General features: G+C 46.2%; 1 protein-coding gene across 16 annotated transcripts in view; it reads right to left on the bottom strand.

Moving 5' to 3' along the window:
- Window positions 1-860: 860 nt before the first annotated feature.
- PTPRS (protein tyrosine phosphatase receptor type S) overlaps window positions 861-19,470 on the bottom strand; it is a 124,269-nt gene continuing 105,659 nt past the window's right edge. For 10 of the 16 annotated variants that reach the window (XM_090126175.1, XM_090126186.1, XM_090126174.1 and 7 more), the window contains 13 exons: window positions 19,099-19,146; window positions 15,152-15,249; window positions 12,678-12,801; window positions 9,938-10,113; window positions 9,267-9,386; window positions 8,987-9,141; window positions 7,018-7,303; window positions 6,414-6,592; window positions 6,028-6,154; window positions 5,820-5,945; window positions 4,556-4,710; window positions 3,717-3,852; window positions 861-3,191 (listed from right to left, as the gene is read on the bottom strand). In XM_090126175.1, coding sequence (XP_089982301.1) covers window positions 3,123-3,191; window positions 3,717-3,852; window positions 4,556-4,710; window positions 5,820-5,945; window positions 6,028-6,154; window positions 6,414-6,592; window positions 7,018-7,303; window positions 8,987-9,141; window positions 9,267-9,386; window positions 9,938-10,113; window positions 12,678-12,801; window positions 15,152-15,249; window positions 19,099-19,146 — 1,799 coding nt within the window. In that variant the 3' untranslated portion in view covers window positions 861-3,122. The remainder of the gene's footprint in view (window positions 3,192-3,716; window positions 3,853-4,555; window positions 4,711-5,819; window positions 5,946-6,027; window positions 6,155-6,413; window positions 6,593-7,017; window positions 7,304-8,986; window positions 9,142-9,266; window positions 9,387-9,937; window positions 10,114-12,677; window positions 12,802-15,151; window positions 15,250-19,098; window positions 19,147-19,470) is intronic. The other 6 variants (XM_090126178.1, XM_090126179.1, XM_031603963.2 and 3 more) reach the window with 1 other exon arrangement.

The following is a 19,470-nucleotide window of genomic DNA, read 5'->3' as shown; positions in this document are numbered from 1 at the left end:
CTGCTCTGGTAGGGAAGACTGGTGTTGGTACTGCACATCCATAAAGGCAAGAGTGGGGAAACCTGATGCAGAAACACTCATTGGCCCACTGCTCCCATCTCTCAGCGGTGCTTTCCTGCTTAGCACCTATCTGTCTGTCTTAACATGGAAGAAGTACAGTGCTCATGCTGGACTGAGTACACTGTCAGGGAGACCTAGGACAGGACTGTGGTTTGGTTCATAGCTGCACATCTGGCTCAGATGGACTTAGTGTTTTGAATGGCTCATGTTAGAATTTTGAATGTATCTAAGCTACATGCTTCAGTGTTGCTGTGTTATTGTGTTGCAGGTAATAGAAGTGTGATCACTGACCATGATGGTGCAGGAGCTGTGTCCTGCTGCCTCTTCCTCGACTATTCCCCTCACTGCAGCCATGGGAACCTCTGGCAGTAATGAGGGAAACCTCCATCTGCCTCATCTACATGCTTCCATTATGACCTTCCACTCTGAGAAAGTAAGTGTAATTCTTCCCTGAAAAATACCAGCCTGGTCTGGTGGGAGGTGTCCCTGCCCATTGCAGGGACTGGAAGTGGGCCATCCTAAAGGTCCCTTGCTCCAACCCATTCTATGATGATACCCAAACTAATGGTACGTATGTGCCAGTGTCACTGCAGCTGTTTTGCTAAATGCTCTCCAAATTAGGTTGTTTCCTTGCAGCTGCACGTTTGGCTTGTAACAGTGGTCTGTTTTTAGAAAGATCTCAAGCACACCAGAGGAAGAGCAACCTGGTACCTGTCTGCATATGCCAGCAGCGGCTGCATTACACAGAGCAACTCCTTCATTCATTGCCCGCTCCTAACAACAAACAGGTGCAGTCAGCATTTCAGACAATCTTCCTTTAATACAAAGTCAATATATCTACATACACTGTGGTATGAAAACCACTTAATGTTTCAGTTTGAAATAACAGTGTGAAAGCAACAGCACTTTGCTCTCATACAAAGAAAAAAAACCTTCCCCCACCCCACCCCAACTCTTCCAGTAAGATTTTGCTGCAACATACTTAGAAATTTGGGCAACTTTCACACAAATAAGAAGTAAAATCTTGAAGAAGCCTTTTGTTTTTTTTTGTTTTTTTTTTTTTCATTTAAAGGCAGGAAATGGATTGTTGTGGGGTTTTCTGGGTAGCACTGGATGACAATAATTACCCCTTCTAGAAAAATAAAAAAGCCACAGGCAAGCAGTGTCCTGGGCAGTGCATCTTTTCCAACACATGCTGTCCTCTGTGCACTTCTGTAAGGAAATTCCTTGTTCTGTACCCCTGTTACACTTATCATAACTTCACACCAGTGCATGGACAGAGTTAGGCTCTTACCTCCATTACACTGCTGATGTTTAAAAGCTGTGTGCTTGCCCACATGTGCTGTGGCTCTGAAGCTGCTGTATTTTTGTCTTAAGTCCTAAGACACTGGCATTTTTTTAATCTCCCAGTTCACCCCTGGCCCTGGTAGGATGGAGCAGCACGGCCACAGCTGAAGGGGAGGAGGTTGGCACTGCCACCAGGTCTGGGCCTGCCTGCTGATCTCACACACTTCTGAAGACACGTGATATGTCTGAGATTTTAAACAAAACAAACAAAAAAATAATCCAGAAAGGACATTTTGTTCTTACATGAGCAAGTTAAACCTTTTAAATGGTAGAAAAGCAATATGTAGAAGTAGCAATTTGCACTGCATTTTTATATATCACAGCCATTACACGTAACATTTCTACAGTGAAAAAATAGACTGTCTTTGAACATAATATGAACAAATAAGCAATTTTTTTCTTTTAAATTCATTGACTGATATTCTTTGTCTTTAAAAAAAAAAAAGGAAAAAATACACTATTTAAAAAAAAAGTAATGTCACTTGTTACAGTTACATCGATACTTTAAAGAAAGCCACTCACAGTATATGCCATTGAATGCATCTTACTTGATCTTTCCCAGTTATTTATACAGCTAGGGCTTGTTCGTAGCTGTGCCCACGGGCTTGGTGTGAAGTGGTACGGAGACAGTCCTGAGGCAATCTCTGCATTGCTCCCGGAGAGCCACTGCATCCAGAGGTGAAGGTTTGGCAGCAAAAAGCAGTTGGCTATAGAAAGTAAGTGTCCTAAGGGTGCTTCTCTGGCTCCTTTCAGAGAGATGCTTCTGGCCTTCTGTGGCAGGAACAGTGAGGTGGCTCAGCTGCTTGCAGCAGAAGTGGGGTTGTGTGAATGTGCAAAGAGAATGGGAAAGGGGCTGCCTTTCTGTCTTGGGTGTCCCACCACTGCCTGCTCAGTGCCTCCCTGGAGCTAGATGTGCTGAAAAGGGAAGTGAACGCAGCCCAGCAGAGCTGCCACCTCCGCCTGTGTACTGTGTCAAGGGGAGGGGGCCATGCCATGGCCAGATCTGGGTTTTCCTCTCTCTCTCTCTCTCTAATTTTAAATATCCTAAAAAATAAATTTTGGAATTAGAAGAAATGAGGAATGTTCTAAGTATTCAAAGCGTGAGCTATAAAACCTCTCGCATGGCAGGGGCACACAGTGAATGCTGTTTGCAAGGTGCCTGCAAGCCCAGAATCATCCCACTGTTGATACTGAGGTTATTAAGACTCCAGCTATAAGAACTCCTGACCCTACGTTTGCCTACATGTTGAGATTCAGTTCCTTAACTTTTACAGAACACCTTCAATTCTGCAAGTGACTTCCTTTAAAGACTGCCAACTATATTAGTAAATAAACTGAACTCTAATGATGTAACCAAAGTCGGTTTCCTTCCCTTCTCCAGCGGTAACGTTTTGCAAGGTGTGTTTTAGCTTTTGGATCTCTTTGATGATGTCCATACATCCTCCACAGCGAACACCACTTGAGGTAACAAGAGCAGTTCACCACTTAAAGTAGTCCATCAGCAACCTCCTGAGCTGCCTCTTCACGGTCCAGGCTACAACATGGAGTTCCTGAAGGGGTGTTCCTTTCAATCCTTCCCCCTGCTCCCCAACGCATTGTCTGGATGAAAAGGTACTTCTTCTGATTCAGTTTTGTAAGTTCAAGCGCTCCTCCTGGGTCAAAAGAGGCCTTCCAGGACTTAAGTGGTTGATAGAGTCTGCACAACAGATGGCTTTTTATGTTGCATAGTGATCGAAACTTCCCAGATATTCCAAAGCTGCCTGGTAACAGAACTGGTATTCATCCTGCAAATGAAAAAGAGAAGCAGTGCTGCAGCTTCAGAGATTAAAAGAATTCAGGATACCTGCCCTGCTTAGCAGCTGGCATGTACCTGGGCAGCAACCACACGCAGACGTGTTTATTCTCAAACAGTGGTGAACTACAGGGAAGGGAAATCCCTTTATTGCTTGTGCATCTCATACATAGCAGCCATCCTGTCACCAACCCTCCTGTCCCTGCAGCTAAAGTGGGTTGTGATTAGGGGCACGTGAGTGCCCCTTACTTCAGAAGCAGAATGAGATGAGAATCAAAGCTGGCAGACTAGGATAAATCTTCAGGAAATTTTATGAAATAAAGCCTATTGTTGACTTTTTTATTTTTAAACTTAGTATACGTAAAGTCAGGAGTACAGCCTGGACTTGCTTACTCTTCAGTTAAGTGTCTGCATGTGATTAGAAAGACAAAAAGTCTCCTCCCCTCAGCTGAGGGATTGCTCTGCAAAGGTCTGCTAAGCTGAGACAGAGAAAGGGTTTGCCGTTTTTCCACCTTACCTCTGTTTGCACCATAGCAGGTCGTTGTGTTCGCAGCATCTTCACTGTCTGGAAAATATCTACAACACCCTCATAACGCATTCTTTCCAGGACGATACTCAGTGTGATAAACACTCCAGTCCTGCCCACCCCAGCACTGAGAGGAAAAGAACAAAATGATATGTTACAATCACGTTGTAACATACTGACATGTTCCTGTGTCATTGAATGGCTTGAGTTGGAAGGAACCTTGTAGACCACCTGGTTCCAAGCCCCTGCTGGGGGCAGGACTGCGAATGCTGAGGTTATGATAGGGTATATAAGGGTGGTAAGGCTATGCCTTATGAACATAAACATATTAGAAGTGGAAAGCCTCAGTCAGTCCTCCAAGAGGACAGCATCAAAGTGTTTAAGAGACTGACAGAAATAAAACAACAGCAGCAGCTTTGGGTAGCTGTAAAAAAGCATTCAGTATGAAAATTATTATTAATATGTAACATTAGGCTTTTCATATTAAATAATTTTCTTTTGCCCATGGGGAAGAAAGTGTAATTCGTGCTATCAGTAAGCCAGAGTAGCAGTGTTAGATATGGGCTAATACTAGAAATAAAATACTTAAAATTTTTCTGCAATAAAATACTGATTAACACTGATTCCCCTGTCCTGCAGAGCATCAGCATTTCATTCTCTCATATGGTTAGAAAACACTGAAGGGTTGGCAAAAGTAAAATCTTTGGCCACCTCAAAAATCTGCCTGCAAAGATGGAGTGGGAAAGGAGGAAGAAATCTGCAGCATTTTAGTTCCTTCTGCTCTTTTGCATCCTCAAATTAATTATATGTTTCTATTCATACATGCCTACCTGCAGTGCACAGAGATGGGGCCATCCTGGCCAAACTGTTCCTTGGTCTTATGTACCTGTCCAATGAAATCGATAAAACCTTCCCCTGATTTTGGCACTCCTTGTTCTGGCCAGTCAGTGAACTGGAACTGACGAACAGTTCTTGACTGACCGTCCTGGGGAAAAAAACAACAACAGGTAAAACATGCTGTATTTGTGTTACGAAATACAAAAGACAACCTTCCCCTCATGCACCTTACATGTTTTGCTGGTAGTTCATTAGGGGACACAAAAAGTCAAACCAACTTAGTGTTGAAATTAATATATAATGATGAAGCTGCTCATCTTGCACTTGACATTTTTGGAGTTGGCTTGTCAGTGCAGATCTATACTCCTGGCAGGTGTCCTAAAAGCTCCGACCACTGCAATGACTGCACAGATGGAGTCTTCAGCAAAGGAACATTCAAGGTGAGGTGATGGCCTCTCTATCAATCTTCAGGAAGAGTTGCCATAGTGTCAGAATTACAGCTGACAGGAAGATAAATCTTGTTCTACCACGACTGACAAAGCATCCTCCTTCTCAACCTTGCAAATAGAATTATCAGGTTCTACAATTCTGACAACCTCAATAGCAAAGGAAGCTGCTTTGAGAGCGAGGGTTACGTTTACTAAACAAGTCTCAGAAGGTTCTGAAATGTTCCCTCGGAAGAGAAATATGACATTGAATATAAAATTGAGTGAATGTGCCCTTTGAATGTTGTAACCGTAGCTCCTCTTGAAACCAGGAGAGAAGCATACATTTTCTGTAGGGCAAAGAATATCCTCTGCAAGCCTGTGTTGTTATTAGCTGTTTGAGGAGACAGTATTTTCTGCATTTGTTTCAAATAAGCTGAAAGTGAAAACACAAATTTCTGACAGTGACTGACTACTGTGATTAGTGAGCAGAGGTTAGAAAACTACATTCAATTTTTAAGTACAATTTATCTGTGGTTGGGTATTGTGTTTCTCATCACAACTAATCTCTCCTCCACTGATGATAAGCCCAGAAGCATTTACACCTCAGTCTTATAGGGGCCAAGCCAAACTGCTTTGCTTTCTATAAGCCATACAGAATCACGGAACTGCTCAGGTTAAAAAAGGACCTTCAAGATCATCAAGTCCAACCTCAACCAAACCATACTATCCTTAACTCTAGTCTCCTCCTGCATATGTTTGAACCACTCCAGCCTACCCCTTTCTTGCTATTACCCTTGCAAGTGCAGACTGCACATTGTACAGCACTTACCCTGGCATCAGTGACCTTGAATTCTCGTAGGATGTACTGAGGCATGTTGTATTCAGCCATAGGATCTACTACAAAGTACTGGTACCGAGCAGAACGCTCTGCTGGCCAGTACTGATGGCACTTTTCCTGTCAGGGGAAAATAAATATCTCTGTTAGCCCTAGTGCCGCATGCTTCTCCCTCTTACTTTCTCCTTTAGAGCACACTCACCCGCCCCATCTCACGAAGCTTAGTCAACATCACAACAATGGTGGAGTTGTTCTCCCATAGCATCCGCCAGAAATCTTCAGTGGTCTCTGCCAGGGGCCCTTGAGTAGCAATGTACGCCTTCTGTTGCCTGAAATAGAGCACAAACCTGAGTCATGGATCAAGACTTGAACAAAACTTTCGCAGCACACATACAAAGGCTGAAAAACAGGAAAATAGAAGTGCTAGGGCAAGCTGTATGCTACTTAAATAAGTGACAGAACAACAGACCACCACTGGTATGACCTAGTCCATCCCTTAGTCCTTCCACATCCTCAGAGCCACACACAAAAATCAGTCTGCTAAGTTCACACCCTGACAGTGATGGGAGGCAGCAAAGTGCTGCTTACCTGTAGCCATCGATAAAGCTGGCATTGATGTAGTCTGATCCCTCCACTCCTCGGATGGGCTGAAGGCAGACCCGTGTTGTCTCATATGGCATGATGTTGACAAGACGATTCTTGAATTTGTTGCATGGGAGATTGGCACTGATGAACCTGGAGGTGTGGGCTTTGGAGTTGGCGAGGCGCTGAAGACAAAAGCAGAGTCACAACCTCAATTCCTGACTGCCCCACATTTGCCTGGGCCGCATGGCAGCCTGTTTACTTTGTCCTCCACATTCCATCATCCTGTTCCACCTTGCAAGTCCTCCATTTCTGGAAGATGGAATGTGACACCTTTCCCCCAACAAAACATTTAAAAACCCAGTCTAAAGAAGGAGTAAATTCAGTGTAGGTTCCAAATGACAAGACAAGCAACAGCTCATTCTCCCTGGGAATTGCAGTGGCAGAAGTCAAAAGCGTAATTACTTCTCTAACAGGGAACTGAAGAGTTTCTGTCAACCTTGTAAAAGTTCCTTGCCTGCTGCATGAGTGCCAAGGGGACAAAAGCTCCCATAAGGAATACAGAACTTTCCCCAGTCACTACTGCCCTCATTCAAGCATCTGCCTTTACCTTAAACTCCAGCTCCATGCCTGTCACGTGCTCTCCAACTTCAATCTGTGCCAGCTTCTGGATGTATGTGTAGAGATTCCTAGCTGGGACTTCTGTGTTTCCACACGCAACAGCCTCAAGCAAGGCATCGTGTATAAAGCTGTACTGGTCTTCTGTCTGTACCATGTAGTTCCGCTGTGACCGCATGAGGGTGACGTGCCCATAAATGTCCACTGTCTTCTCATGTTTTATCCTCTCTAGCATGGCATCAATCACAATGAAGCAGCCGGTCCGTCCAACCCCCGCACTGAAAGTAAAGGGGAGAAAACTGAGTGATGGTGAATTCTCCTACTGAAGAGAGATTCCAAAAAGAGACCCATGACTGAGGAGTCTTCCTTTGATACAAACCACAGTAATCATGGGCAGAAATGGATACAAGGCAGACAGTGCACAGCACACACTCAGTGAGTGGGAAGTGAAGCCTTGTGAATACAGCTATTGAAGAACTGAGGCAAAGGAATTCTTATGGAACCAGAACATACCTAAATGTTTTGGTCCATTTGTTCTGTGGATTCTTGTCCACAGAACCTGCCTAATCAAACTGGCTGTGCTGGTTCTAACACATCCCAATTTATTGTTTTCAGTTAAAAAAAACAACAAAAAAACAACAAACTGCATTGTGAGGATTTGGGACAGTGCAGGCTAGAAATGATACTGAAGGTACAGCTCCTCCAAGACAGTGCAAATACAGTGCTGAACAGGGGCTGTAAAGCTGCACCTTACTACCTTTCCATGCCAACCTGCCCTGCTTCTAATGCCTCTTCATCTGTAACATCTTCATGACAAGAGCTCTCCTGGCAGACATAACTATGACAATGCTAGGAAGGGGGCTTGAACAAAGGGCTAGCACAATCTAAGGGCTTAAAAAGCACATTTAAGCACTCAAATCTTTCAGCAGCTGAGAAACAGCTGATGTTGTAATGAGTAACATGCGTCACCTCATTTCCTAAATGTTTTTGTGCACTGAGGTAACATCAAACTTGCATGTAATGGCATTTGTGAATCAGCAGGGCTCTGAGGGTCTACGCACTTCCACTGCTAATAAAGGGTTTTCTTTTACTGTTCGGTGCACTCATTTTTTCCACAAAGTCCCCTTGATCTCCATTAATTAGACTGCCTAACACCTGAACCAAGCAGATGACAGGAGCTTTGGCAAGAATTTAGCAGCTGATGTGGGAGCTGGTTCCTGCACACTGGGAGCTGACAGCTCTCTATTCATTTTCTGAGAGGTGCACTATAATTGCCATCTGCAAGGTTAGTGATAAGTTGCCCACTTACAAGGACTGTTTAAATAGTGTTCTCTAGGAGAGGCAGGATTAGCTTCCCCAGCAGTCTGCACAATTCAGATGTCTTTCCTCAGTGCTGAATAACCTGCAGGCTTCTCCGCAACCTCCCAAGGAATGCAGGGATTTATCTGCATATAGACTGCAAGTGTTCCTCTTTGGCTTGTAAATTGAATTAGGGAATGCTACCTGCCCAGAGGGGCCATCAGTTTGTCATTATCAGAATGGCTGCAGCACTTGAGAAAAAAAAAATAGAAAAGGTCTTTCAATCACTGTCAGCCATCCCTCTGACAGCTCAGGCACCTCTACCTCCCAATTGCCAGTTCAGCAATGCAGAGCAGCTTCTGGGGTTGCATTTGAGCTTCCTCATTCCCTGCTGTAACGAGAAACAACCCCTACACACAAAAGCAGATGCCAGTACAGCACAGGGTGCTCCTGTTGCTGACAAGATCTGAGCGATACAGTGAAAATTCTGCACTGCATGAAAGGCCAAGTATAGTTGTCAGATGCTGGCTGGGAGCCTGCTTTACAGGACAGCTCTTACCTGCTGGGTACTGTACAAGTCTCCCAAGCACAAATCAACATCCTGAAATTTCACTTCCCTTTCAGAGAGCCCCATGCAAGAGTTAGATGTGGGAAATCAGTACCTGCAGTGCACAACAATTGGACCAGCATCAGGAGGGTTGCAGGTTTTCACTCGTCTCAGAAAAGCCAGGAATGGGGTGGGGTACTCAGGTACACCATGGTCTGGCCATGCTGTGAACTGGAACTGGCGGACCTCCCGCTTCTCACTGGAGCCATTCTGCAAAGATAAAGTCCACCAAAAGTCACGTGCAGTAGCAGCACAATATTGTATCTTGCCCATGCTGGGTAAGGAGGAGAATGTGCCCATCTCTTGGAAAGAAACAGGAGCAGGAGAAAGCTCACCTTATGAAGGGAGAACGTTCGAACGCAGAATGTGGCCAATTCAATGGTATCAAGTAATGTCACTTGAATCATCCCATAGGTGTCTGTACCTCGACCTGGCCAGTACTGGTCACACTTTATCTGGAAGACAGAAGGTACTGCTGAATGCTGGAACAGAGCAGCTCACTCCAAAGGTGCATAATATTACAGGTGAAGCTGGCAAGGTCACAGACAGGAGGGAAGGCTCAAAAAAAATCCCCTTCCAGAGTACCACAACAGGGAGACACGTGTCATGAAAAGCTCCTACTGACTAAGCAGAGGCTTCTGACACCACATCAATCGTGTGGACAATGGACTGGAATGACCCTGAAGATTTGAGTGAACTTATTGGGGCTCATTAAACAAGAGAAGTGAATTCGAAACGTGCCACAAGATTAACTCCAAGGCAGACTTACAAAGTGATGGGACTGAGTTTCCCCTTCTCTTGCGGCTGAAAAGGCTGCAGCTTTCCAGGGTGAGTCCTTTTATTTTTAAGGAGAGAACCATTGAACTTTCAGTGTGCTGGCAAAGAAGGTAGAGATCCCTCACTAACATCAATGTGGGCTGCAGACCAAAGAGACCTACCCTTCCCCAGCCCAACTATCCAGCCCCACAGGATTATAATAACCAGTCATCCATCTTGTGCATCTTACCCGTGACTTCTCCTCCAGCTTAGTCATCATAACAATAGTAGCTGAACGCTGCTCCCACACCATCCTCCAAAAGTCCCCAAACGTCTCTGGCAGAGGTCCCTGGGTGGCAATGTAGGCATTCTGCTTCCGGTAGCCATCGATATAGTTGGCATTGATGTAATCACTACCCACAATTCCTGTATTAAATAATCAAAAGCAAGTCAGCGGGTTGTGCAAGACAAGACTGAAAGCAGAAGGTGGTCTTCACAGGTATAATGTCTGAGGGAATTCCCTTGCAAAAATACCAGAGCCTTCACAGCTGCTGGGATGCTCTTTGCAAGTTCTTCCCATCTGGAGTTGGATGGAGATCTGCATTACTTGAAGACAAAACTTCTAGCAGAAGTTGTTAAGGAGACCAAAGATCAAACTTCAAAACTATATTCTTCTTATTGGTGTTGCTAACAGGAGCAAAAGCACTGGCTTATGGCTCTTGCTGCACTGGTTTCAAACAGGACAAAAGAAGCCCATGTTCTAGAATGCCCAGAGTCCAGGTAGAATGCAGCTGGTTGACGCACTGTGCAGTCCATAGTCTATTTCCAGCTACAGCTGGACAAAGTAAGGAATAAAACCAGGCTGGATTCAGCCAGTAAAGGCTTTGAAATTACAGGCTTTGACTTGCTTTAAATTGCCCACTGTCATTTTTATTTTTTCTATTTGCATGAGTTACAGGCTATTGAGTTACAGCTGCCTGCTTGCGTCCTTGTTTGAGGGCTTTGCTATGAGTGGCAGAAGGCAGTGCCAGAGTGAAGAGGGTGATTGGGATGTGGCAGGAGAAAGCTGCTCTGAAGTTAAAATGGACACTGGCACACACTCAGGTTCAGCTATATAGAGCCTCCAAGACTGGCACAGACAATTTGGACTGTTTGGAAAATTGGCCCATTCCTAATTACAGCCGAGCAGTTGGCCGGGCTGGCAGGTTTCTGCCAAGCTAAGATTAACTCAGCATAGAATGCTTAACTCGTGTCCCGAGGGGGAGCTCAGGGTGGGGAGCTGTACCAATATGAAATTGGGTTGCTAGTCCTCATTCCTCTGTAGCAATAGGCGCTGCTTCTTCTATTGGCTAGGTATGATCCACGCTGAATTGCCTGCCAGTCCTCAAGGGTACTCAGTAATTTCAGCTGCTGGTGAAAATGGCTTTTGATTAAATTTCTGGAGGGTTCCCCTCCCCCATTACTTCCCAATCTGAAATTTCAGAGGGGAAGGTGGCTGTGCAGCGGCAGCAGGAACACGATCAAGGCTGAGCTTCTGGAATTAATCTCCTCTCCAGCCCCCTTGGGTCCACTCCGTAATTTAAAATGGTGGCCGTGAGATTCTACACTGTTTTGCTGCATGACAGGGTCCAGTTACAGAGAAGTCACCAAATTAAAGCCGCTACTTCTTCCTGACCAAGCAGACGATGACAATCTGCAGCCCTGACAAATCCAGATTTAAAACAAAGGGAAAGCAACAACTAACTCCTCCAACCCCTTTCATCTTCCAATGCTCAGTATAAGACACAACCAAGACAAGTCAGAACCTCTCAGGTATTTGGACATTAACACACTGGACACATGCTGCTGTTGGTCCCCACGATGCCTGCAGCCATCCCTGCTCTCTGCTTTCTTGAGGGCAGAGCTTATCCCAGTGTCCTTCAGTTCTACACTTGTGCTCTTCTCTTCAGTGACAAGGCAACTTTTTAAAGATTTGGCTTGCCTTGGCTCATACAATATTTATCTCAGAAGAAAAACAAGCTAGCAAAACACAGCCAGCTCCACAATGAGAAATGTTTAACATCCTGTAAGACAAGAACAATCCAGACTGGTTCATTTTATGGTAAATCATGATCTTGTGTGACCTCAGAACCAGCTGAGTCTCCCAGAGATACTCTGGCAGAGGGAGATTATTCTAGCAATTCCCTTGCCAGGAGGGCTTCTGAATGAACCCCCCCCCATTCACCACAAGGCTTTTTGCACATCCTCTCTGTTCAGATGCTCAGCTCTTGGCAATGCAGAGTGGCCACACATAGCACACCCATCTGCACAGTCACATATGCCCTGAGATGATGAAAGATGAATATTACCTCAGCAGCAGCAACCAGAACAGATCCCTTGTGAAACCCCATCTCCTCTCGACCAATTTCCTCTTATCATAGTATGCATTTTGTCAAGAGTGAAATTTAATGTAAACATTTTCTAACTATACCAACACTCACAGAAGATACAGGAAACAACTGATGGCCGACCAGGCTAACACCACATCCTTATTTTCAGTCCTCTGAGGGACAGCACTGCAGCAGGAGCTGTGTATCACGTAAGCTCTACATTTCTACAATTCAGCAGCTGCATCTTTGCTGTGCTGCTGACACACACATCTGTGCAATTAGCCCTGTGCCTACTTCTCATTCATCTGCTGTACAGATGCATTCCACATCCACCACCACCCACTGCCCTGTTTCTGCTCTCTGTAAAGCACTATGTGGTCTGAATTCTTCCTGTTAGTCAGAAGCATATCACAAGGATCTCTAAGTAAAGTGAAGGCAGTTTCTTGATAAAGCAGCCTTTGAAATGAGAGACTGCAGCTACAGGGAATATGTCAGTATCAGAATGTAACAAATGTGTGGTTAACACATGTGCCTCTCGCTCGCTGAACTCCGGGGGAGATGCTAAGAGAGCGGAGCCATCAGCCAGGTGGAGCTGTGGAGGAGCAGAGGTCGCTCCCATACCTTCAATCGGCAGCAGGATGACGCGCGAGTGGTCGTAGGCAATCACGTTGGCGTAGCGGTTTTTGGGCTTGTTCACTTCCAGGTTGGAGTGCTCCCAGGTGAACTGCTGGCCGGGATCAATGGACTGCAGGAATTGGGAAGGAAAACACAGGAGTTAAAGGGGGGAATGGGAACAAATCAAACTCCGAGTACCTTGCTCCACGTAGGACAGATCGTGGCTCTGCAGATCTAGCTGAGGAATGCAGCATTCACCATTTTCTTCCGTCTAGAGCAGAGCCTTGCTGTGGAACAGCCCCAGCACAGTGCACTCCATCCCATGACCCTCTGCCCTGAGCACATGGAGCAGCACCAGAGGAAATTCCTACCCTGGCACAATGCAGCAGTGGCAAAAGCATCGGCACAATTTCAGGCTGCAAAACAGATGCCCTGGATCATACTTGTGTTCACAGAGTGGTGGCTGTGCTGCATTACTTACAGCCCTGAGCTACTGCTGCTGATAAATGGTGGGCAATTGGGAGAGAACAACAGGGACAATCACAGCAGGATGTATTTATGAAATGATGAAGAAGCTAAATCTGTGTGTGGTTAAACTAAACAGCCATTAAGGGGGCATAAATATACCACTTTCTTAATACCTGGGGAGGATGACATGCAAGCAAGGATGAGGTTTATAACCATGTATGCAAGTAGGATGTGAAGCACTGGGGAAAAGGCAGCAGGGAATAGCGGCTGCTCCGTGAGAATGCTACTCCATGAGAGGGCTCAGTGCGACGTCCCTCAGGTGCAAAGGGGCTGAAAGCACCAGGAGAGGGGCTGTGAGGGAGCATCGCCCCAGGCAGACAGGGGTAGGAGCTGGGCCTACAGGCCTGAACCAACATAATGTTTCCTAGAAGGGATAAAGAAGTAAACAATGAAATGTGCTGGAGAGAAAAATCCTTTGCCTCTCTGGGTGATTTATACCAGGTTTTAAGGTGTTTTTTTTTTTTTTTTTTTTGGTTTGTTTTTTTTTAAGGTCCAGCTGTCCCAGATATGGAAATTAGGTTAATTACGTTTACCTCTAAATCCTCAGCCAGAGAATTAAATAAAACAAGGGCTTAATTCCTTCATCATTTTGCAGAGCCCTAGGGGTTTGCCTCAACTGGAGGCTTGGCAGGAGCAGGCTGAGCTCTGCTCCCAGCTCTTCATTCCTCCTCTCCCTGCCCGCGCAGGCCCTGCACACACCACCTGCACCATCCTGCTCCTGACCCTTTGAGCACAACGAGCTCGGCCTTCACTGTGCCAACTCCTGAGCTCAGCTCCAGAAGCCAGAGCAACGGCATGGTACAAAGCCACTCGAGGACAGCATCCCTTCTCACATTGAGCATTTCCAACTAATGGGTATTTATACTGTTGTAATGTGTCTGTTTGCTTTCTATCCCTCTAATCTCGCCTCACATTCATTTCATTAGTGATGTTTGTTTAGCTCTGGCTCTACCACTAGAGGAGGTTGTGCTGGAACAAAGCCAGGGCACTTGGAATATTGCAGGATGCAAATTAGTCTCTGAAATCTGGATGAAGCCCATTAACGAGCTGCTCCCCCTACATGGGGTGAAAGACCCCAGCAGAGCTCCTGCACTGCACGGCCTCTCCTGGGTGCAGAGCTGTGACTGTGAGGCTGCTTCGCCCCTACTGCTGTTTGCAAGGCAGACAGGGCAGAAACATCCCAGAGAAACATTCCAGGAACTTTGTTCAGAACACATCCCCTCACTTGCTGCCCACAAACAGAACCAGGCAGTCTAGACTTGTTATTAGCCTAAAAATAGCCAGGCATTTTGCCTCTTAACAACAACAGGAACCAGTCACACGTTCGATCTACAATGAAAGCAGCTTGCATAGGGCTCACCCAGAAGCACTGGACACTCCTATGGGGATTAAGCAGTGCTGATGCAGCCATAGCAGTGCCAGGAGATGGAAGCACAGAGCTCAGTCCGTGCCCCTGGTGACCACTTGAGCTGCACATCTGGCAGCTCTGCTCCGCTGCAGGAGCCCATTTGAGTATCCAAATATTAGCAGCAAGGAGAAAAAAGAGCTCACTGGTTTCACAGGCCGCTAACAATCTCAGCTGTGGAGGAGCCACTGCCTGTCTCCCTAGCTTCTAGTGCCAGGTACCTCATCTCTCTGCTTTGTCCTCCGCACATCCAGCAACGTGACAAAGCCATTCTCAAGTTCAGCACCCCATCCCACCTGTCTAAAACTTTGGGAAGCACAACGTGGCAAGATCTCCCCTCCATGCAAAGGAAATTCTCCTGGATCAGAAGTCTTCTACCATCTGGAACTGAACCTAGGAAGTGCTTAATTTTAAATATATAAATAGCTTTTTTATTTCAAGTGACCAGATCCTTAAAGTGAAGCTAGGTTTGTTTGAATGAAGGCCTCTGAATCGCCTGATTTCCTGGCTCTGCAAACCCATGCACAGCACTCACTCTTGCTCATACCTCATACTCTTGGGATAATTTCAGGTTATCATTAGCTTTGAGATGCTCTGTGTGTTCAGCCAGCTCGGAAACAGGGATTGGTGGGTGGCTGAGCATACCTAAAAGACAAGACAGCAGGAAAAGAATCTCATTTAATAATAACTAAAATTCACAACCGTCACACATTTTATAAGAAAGAAGAAACAAGAAAAGAAAATAAATTACAATGTAAGATCTGCAATGAAAGTAGGGAGGTTAGAAGAGAAGAATTCAGGGCTCGAAATTGTGTCCTTGGAAGTAAAAACAATAAAAAATAAAAATCACGGAAATAATTAAAAAAACAACAGTAAAATGAGTGTTTTCACAATGGCCCCTTTTTCAAATGTGTAAATCAGAGCAAAACAAAAAGTAAAATCTGAAGAGCAGATGTGTGTTAGTGATTCCAATAGTGGACTTAAAATGAGCAAATGCTGCCAGAGGAACCTACGCAGCAAATGGTACAGCACCCGCCATGACTGTAAACAAACTCCAACACAAAAGAAGGGAAGGGGCACAGATCCAGCCAACTGTGACCATGTGGGGCAGGGAAGGGGATGCAGATGGGGGAAGCAAAGGAGGCTTTTCAGGAATTGTCTGTAGCACAACAGTGGCTCTGTGGGCTTCTCAGTGAGCTCATGGATGTGGTGGTCTTACCCTTGGCTGCAAGAATGCAGCCAGCTACCGAAATACTGAGTGCTGGCTCCTCTTCCTTCTCATGCACTGCAGAGGACCTTCCAGAGGTCCATCTGAAGGGTGGGCTGTACGAGCCCCATCAGCAAACTCTGCTGTGAGTTCAGTACCTTCTGTGGCAGACAGGCAGAAGATCTTAGTGACCCTCCTTAGTCCGGAGAACGGGAAACAATTCACTGGGGAGACCAATGCCTCACAACCCTAGTTCACCAGCTTCCATGACAACAGCAGCTGTGCTCATACAGAGACAGAGCCAGAGAACAGAGCTCGTGTCCCTCAAGACCTCCTGGCACTAAGGGCCACACTGCAGCTGGCTGAAGGCACCCAGCCAGGAATGGTGCTGAGCAGCAAAGGCAGAGCTGTGCCTACAGTGCTCCTAGAAGGGCAGCTGGAGTTCTGGAAGGAGCAGGGACCCTTCTCATCTCATGATCTTGAATAACTATACTACAAATCATGGCGGAAAAGCTCTCCATGCTTTGCTCATCTGCATTGGATCATGTTTTTCCAAAGCCTTCCCATGCTGCCTGCCGGCTGATCCTGCTACAAATGCAGTCAGTCAGGGCAGCAGCATGCCAAAAGGCCTTGGGCAATGCCCCTGTCGGAAGGAGTGGAGAAGAGATGGAAGCCAGGGAGAATTTCGAGCCCCGTGGGTGTTGGGTGTGTGACAAAGCAGCGGCAGTGGCAGCAGCATGGTCAGATACTCCAAAATCTCAGCACAGAGATGGCAAAGCAAGCATGACATCCTCAGTTTTACAGTGAGCCCTGGAGGGACGCTGCGTCCCCCAGACCTGGGGGCAGCACACGTCTGCCAGAGTGCGGATCACAGCCATCACTCCAGCATTCTTTTCTAAGCTATCTAGACGTCTCTTTTCAGCACAAGAAAGTTTACCCAAAAATGGAAGGGTTGTGTGGGGAGAACAGACCAAAAACCCCACTAGAATAACTCCCAAGTCTACACAGCCATGCTGTTCCACTGGCTAGCAGGCAGAACACACCTCCAGCTCACAGAGGATGGGTTCCCAGCACCTCCTGCCCCTTTCACCCAAAGGATTCCCCCTTTGCTTCCCACTAGAGCTGCCACCTGCTCCACACCAGGTGTGGACTGGGGGCATCCAGAGGAATCCTAGAATGGCTGGGTTGGAAGGAACCTGGAAGAACATCCAGTTCCAACCCCTACTCATTCTGCCCTGTCCCTGTCTTCTGCATCTGAATGGAAGGGATGAAGAGGACAGCAAACACACCCGGAGCTGCAGCATTACAGCAAAGCCGAGCCCTGCTCAGAACAACTCATGGCAACTCAGCTGCTGTCTCAGATCTCTAGCCCTGCCACCAGCACCCAACCGCTGACAAACCCAGGGGTTGCTTGCTGAGGTGTGGTTAGAAGCACAGTAGTGTGGATGAAATTCCAAAAAATGAACACTTAACATTAAAAGGAAAAAAAAAAAAAAAAACAAAAACCAACCAGAAACCCTGGTAGAAACAAGCAAGCAAGAAAAAAATCCATCAGATGCTCTTTGGTTCTGAAATCACAGAGCAGTAAGCATCACTCCCTCCGAGCATGGGGTCTGCCTGGGAAAGGCCTGCTGCACCCATGTGCAGAGAGAAGTCATGTCCCCTCTGAAGGCACTGCACAAGTTTCTTTAAAAAACCTTCATGAGATATGGTCAGTGTGCCCAGTGCCTGAAAATCAGCTCTGTCTCTTTGCCAGGAACTGCTGTGTGCCCACCTCCCACCACTGCAACAGCTCTAGCTGAGAGCACGTGGGAGCTTATCTGGTTTTGCTACTGTTAAGGACAGGAATCTCCTGGTAAGATTGATTTCTGGGACTCTTAATAAACAAAACAAAACTAGAAACCTCTGCAGTGATAAGCACTTTCCTGGCCAAAACACCAAGCATACTGGAGTTCCATAAAGGCTGAGGTGGAGTTTGATATTAAATGAGCCAAGAGCAGCACTTTCCAGCAGTACCAGCTGGTCTCAGCTGAAGCTCCTTTGCCTGCTTTAATTAACGACTCTCCTTAGTCAAGAAGGATGTGGCTCCCAGGTTTCCCAGCTCACTGACCCCTGGCTATGGGGGTGGCAGAGGGAGCCCTGGTGTGGACTAAAAGAACACATGAACCCTTCAAGTGTTCCAATGAAGGGGCTGAGTGGAGGTGGCAGGTGCACTGCACAGTACTGGCAGGAGGATTCAAAAGCAATGAGAGTGGTGTTTGGATTAAACTATTCTGAGGACTATCCCAGCTCTCACCTCCCAGACCACCAGCAGCATCCGCAATTCTTCACATTTGTCAGATAAAACATCCCATCTATCCATCTATTTCCCTGCCCAGCACAAAAAAAAAGCCCCTACCACTCAGCAAAGACAGGATCTTTGCTTCTAATGGGGATGAAGTCTTTCAGAGCTGCTCTCATCTAACGTTTCAATCACTTGAATCTCTCTAATCTTATCACAAAAGACTTGATTCTCTGTGCACCAGCCAACTCACCAGCAACATCACCCTAACATCTGTTCCATGGGTCAGAGCCTGTCTCTTCCCACACAGTGACTGAGGCTGGATGGCACTGCATGAACCCACAGGCTGTGTATGGCCATGGAGAAGACTCCGGTCTTTGAGCTGCTGGAACAAGTCGCTGCCAAGGAGCAGGCACCTGCCACAGATGGGCAAGGGCCCCTCCCCATCTACACAGAAAGGTGCCCACATGGCTCTTCCCAAAGAGGGGGGATCCTTAGCTGCAGCTCATTTCCTCCTTCCCCATGTTATGAAGCGATGAACACAAAACCACAGGCACACACACATACAGGTCTCACATGCTGGTGCACAAAATATCACTTTCTGTCCAGGAATAAGTACGAGGGACACGTAGCCAAGCTTCAGAAACAGAACATCATTGACAATGGGGAGAAAAAGGGAGCCCTGAAACACACATTCTTATCCTCAGAGAGACACAGAAGGATGGACAATGTCCCATACTGCTGCTGGGGGCTCTATCCTTACGCTGCTGCTACTGCCCAAGTTGTGCAAAAGGCCTGATATTTGGTACTGTAAAACTGGAAGCAGACAAACAGATGGCACAGAAAAGGGATGAGATGGGCAGACACTGCAGGAATACAGAGAATTCAGCAAAAATAAAAAGTAACAGGAACGAAACAGAACTGGAAAGAAAAGCGACAGAAGAGGAAAAAATAATTATGAGGGAAAAAATGAAACCAACAGGAACAAAAACACACAGGAACTAACTTTCAAAGTCAAACTCAGGGTCACTGAGAGGGCTGCTCAGACCAGAATCTGCAGAAAACAGTAAAAAAATAAAAATAAATAAAATATACACTTTCTGAAAAATTTCATGCTAAAGCAAAAAAACAAAACAAAACAAAACAACATAAATCTAAAGAGGAAAAGAAAGTTATTTCTTGTGCTGATAAGGCAAGGACAGGCTTTGTAAGATTTGTGCTGCTCTGCTGCCCTGTCCTCTGTCTGAGCTGTTCGTGCCCGCTCCCATCCCCACGTCCCCCTCTGCTACACTGCTGGGGACGGGACAGAGACCCCTCAACCTGGAAACCCACTGGAGAAGAGCCCACAGCCACCTATAAACCACAACAGACTTCATTC

This window comes from Phasianus colchicus, chromosome 28 (assembly GCF_987193195.1).
Source record: "Phasianus colchicus chromosome 28, bPhaCol1.hap1.1, whole genome shotgun sequence".
Taxonomy (NCBI): domain Eukaryota; kingdom Metazoa; phylum Chordata; class Aves; order Galliformes; family Phasianidae; genus Phasianus; species Phasianus colchicus.
This window is presented reverse-complemented; position numbering and strand designations above follow the sequence as displayed.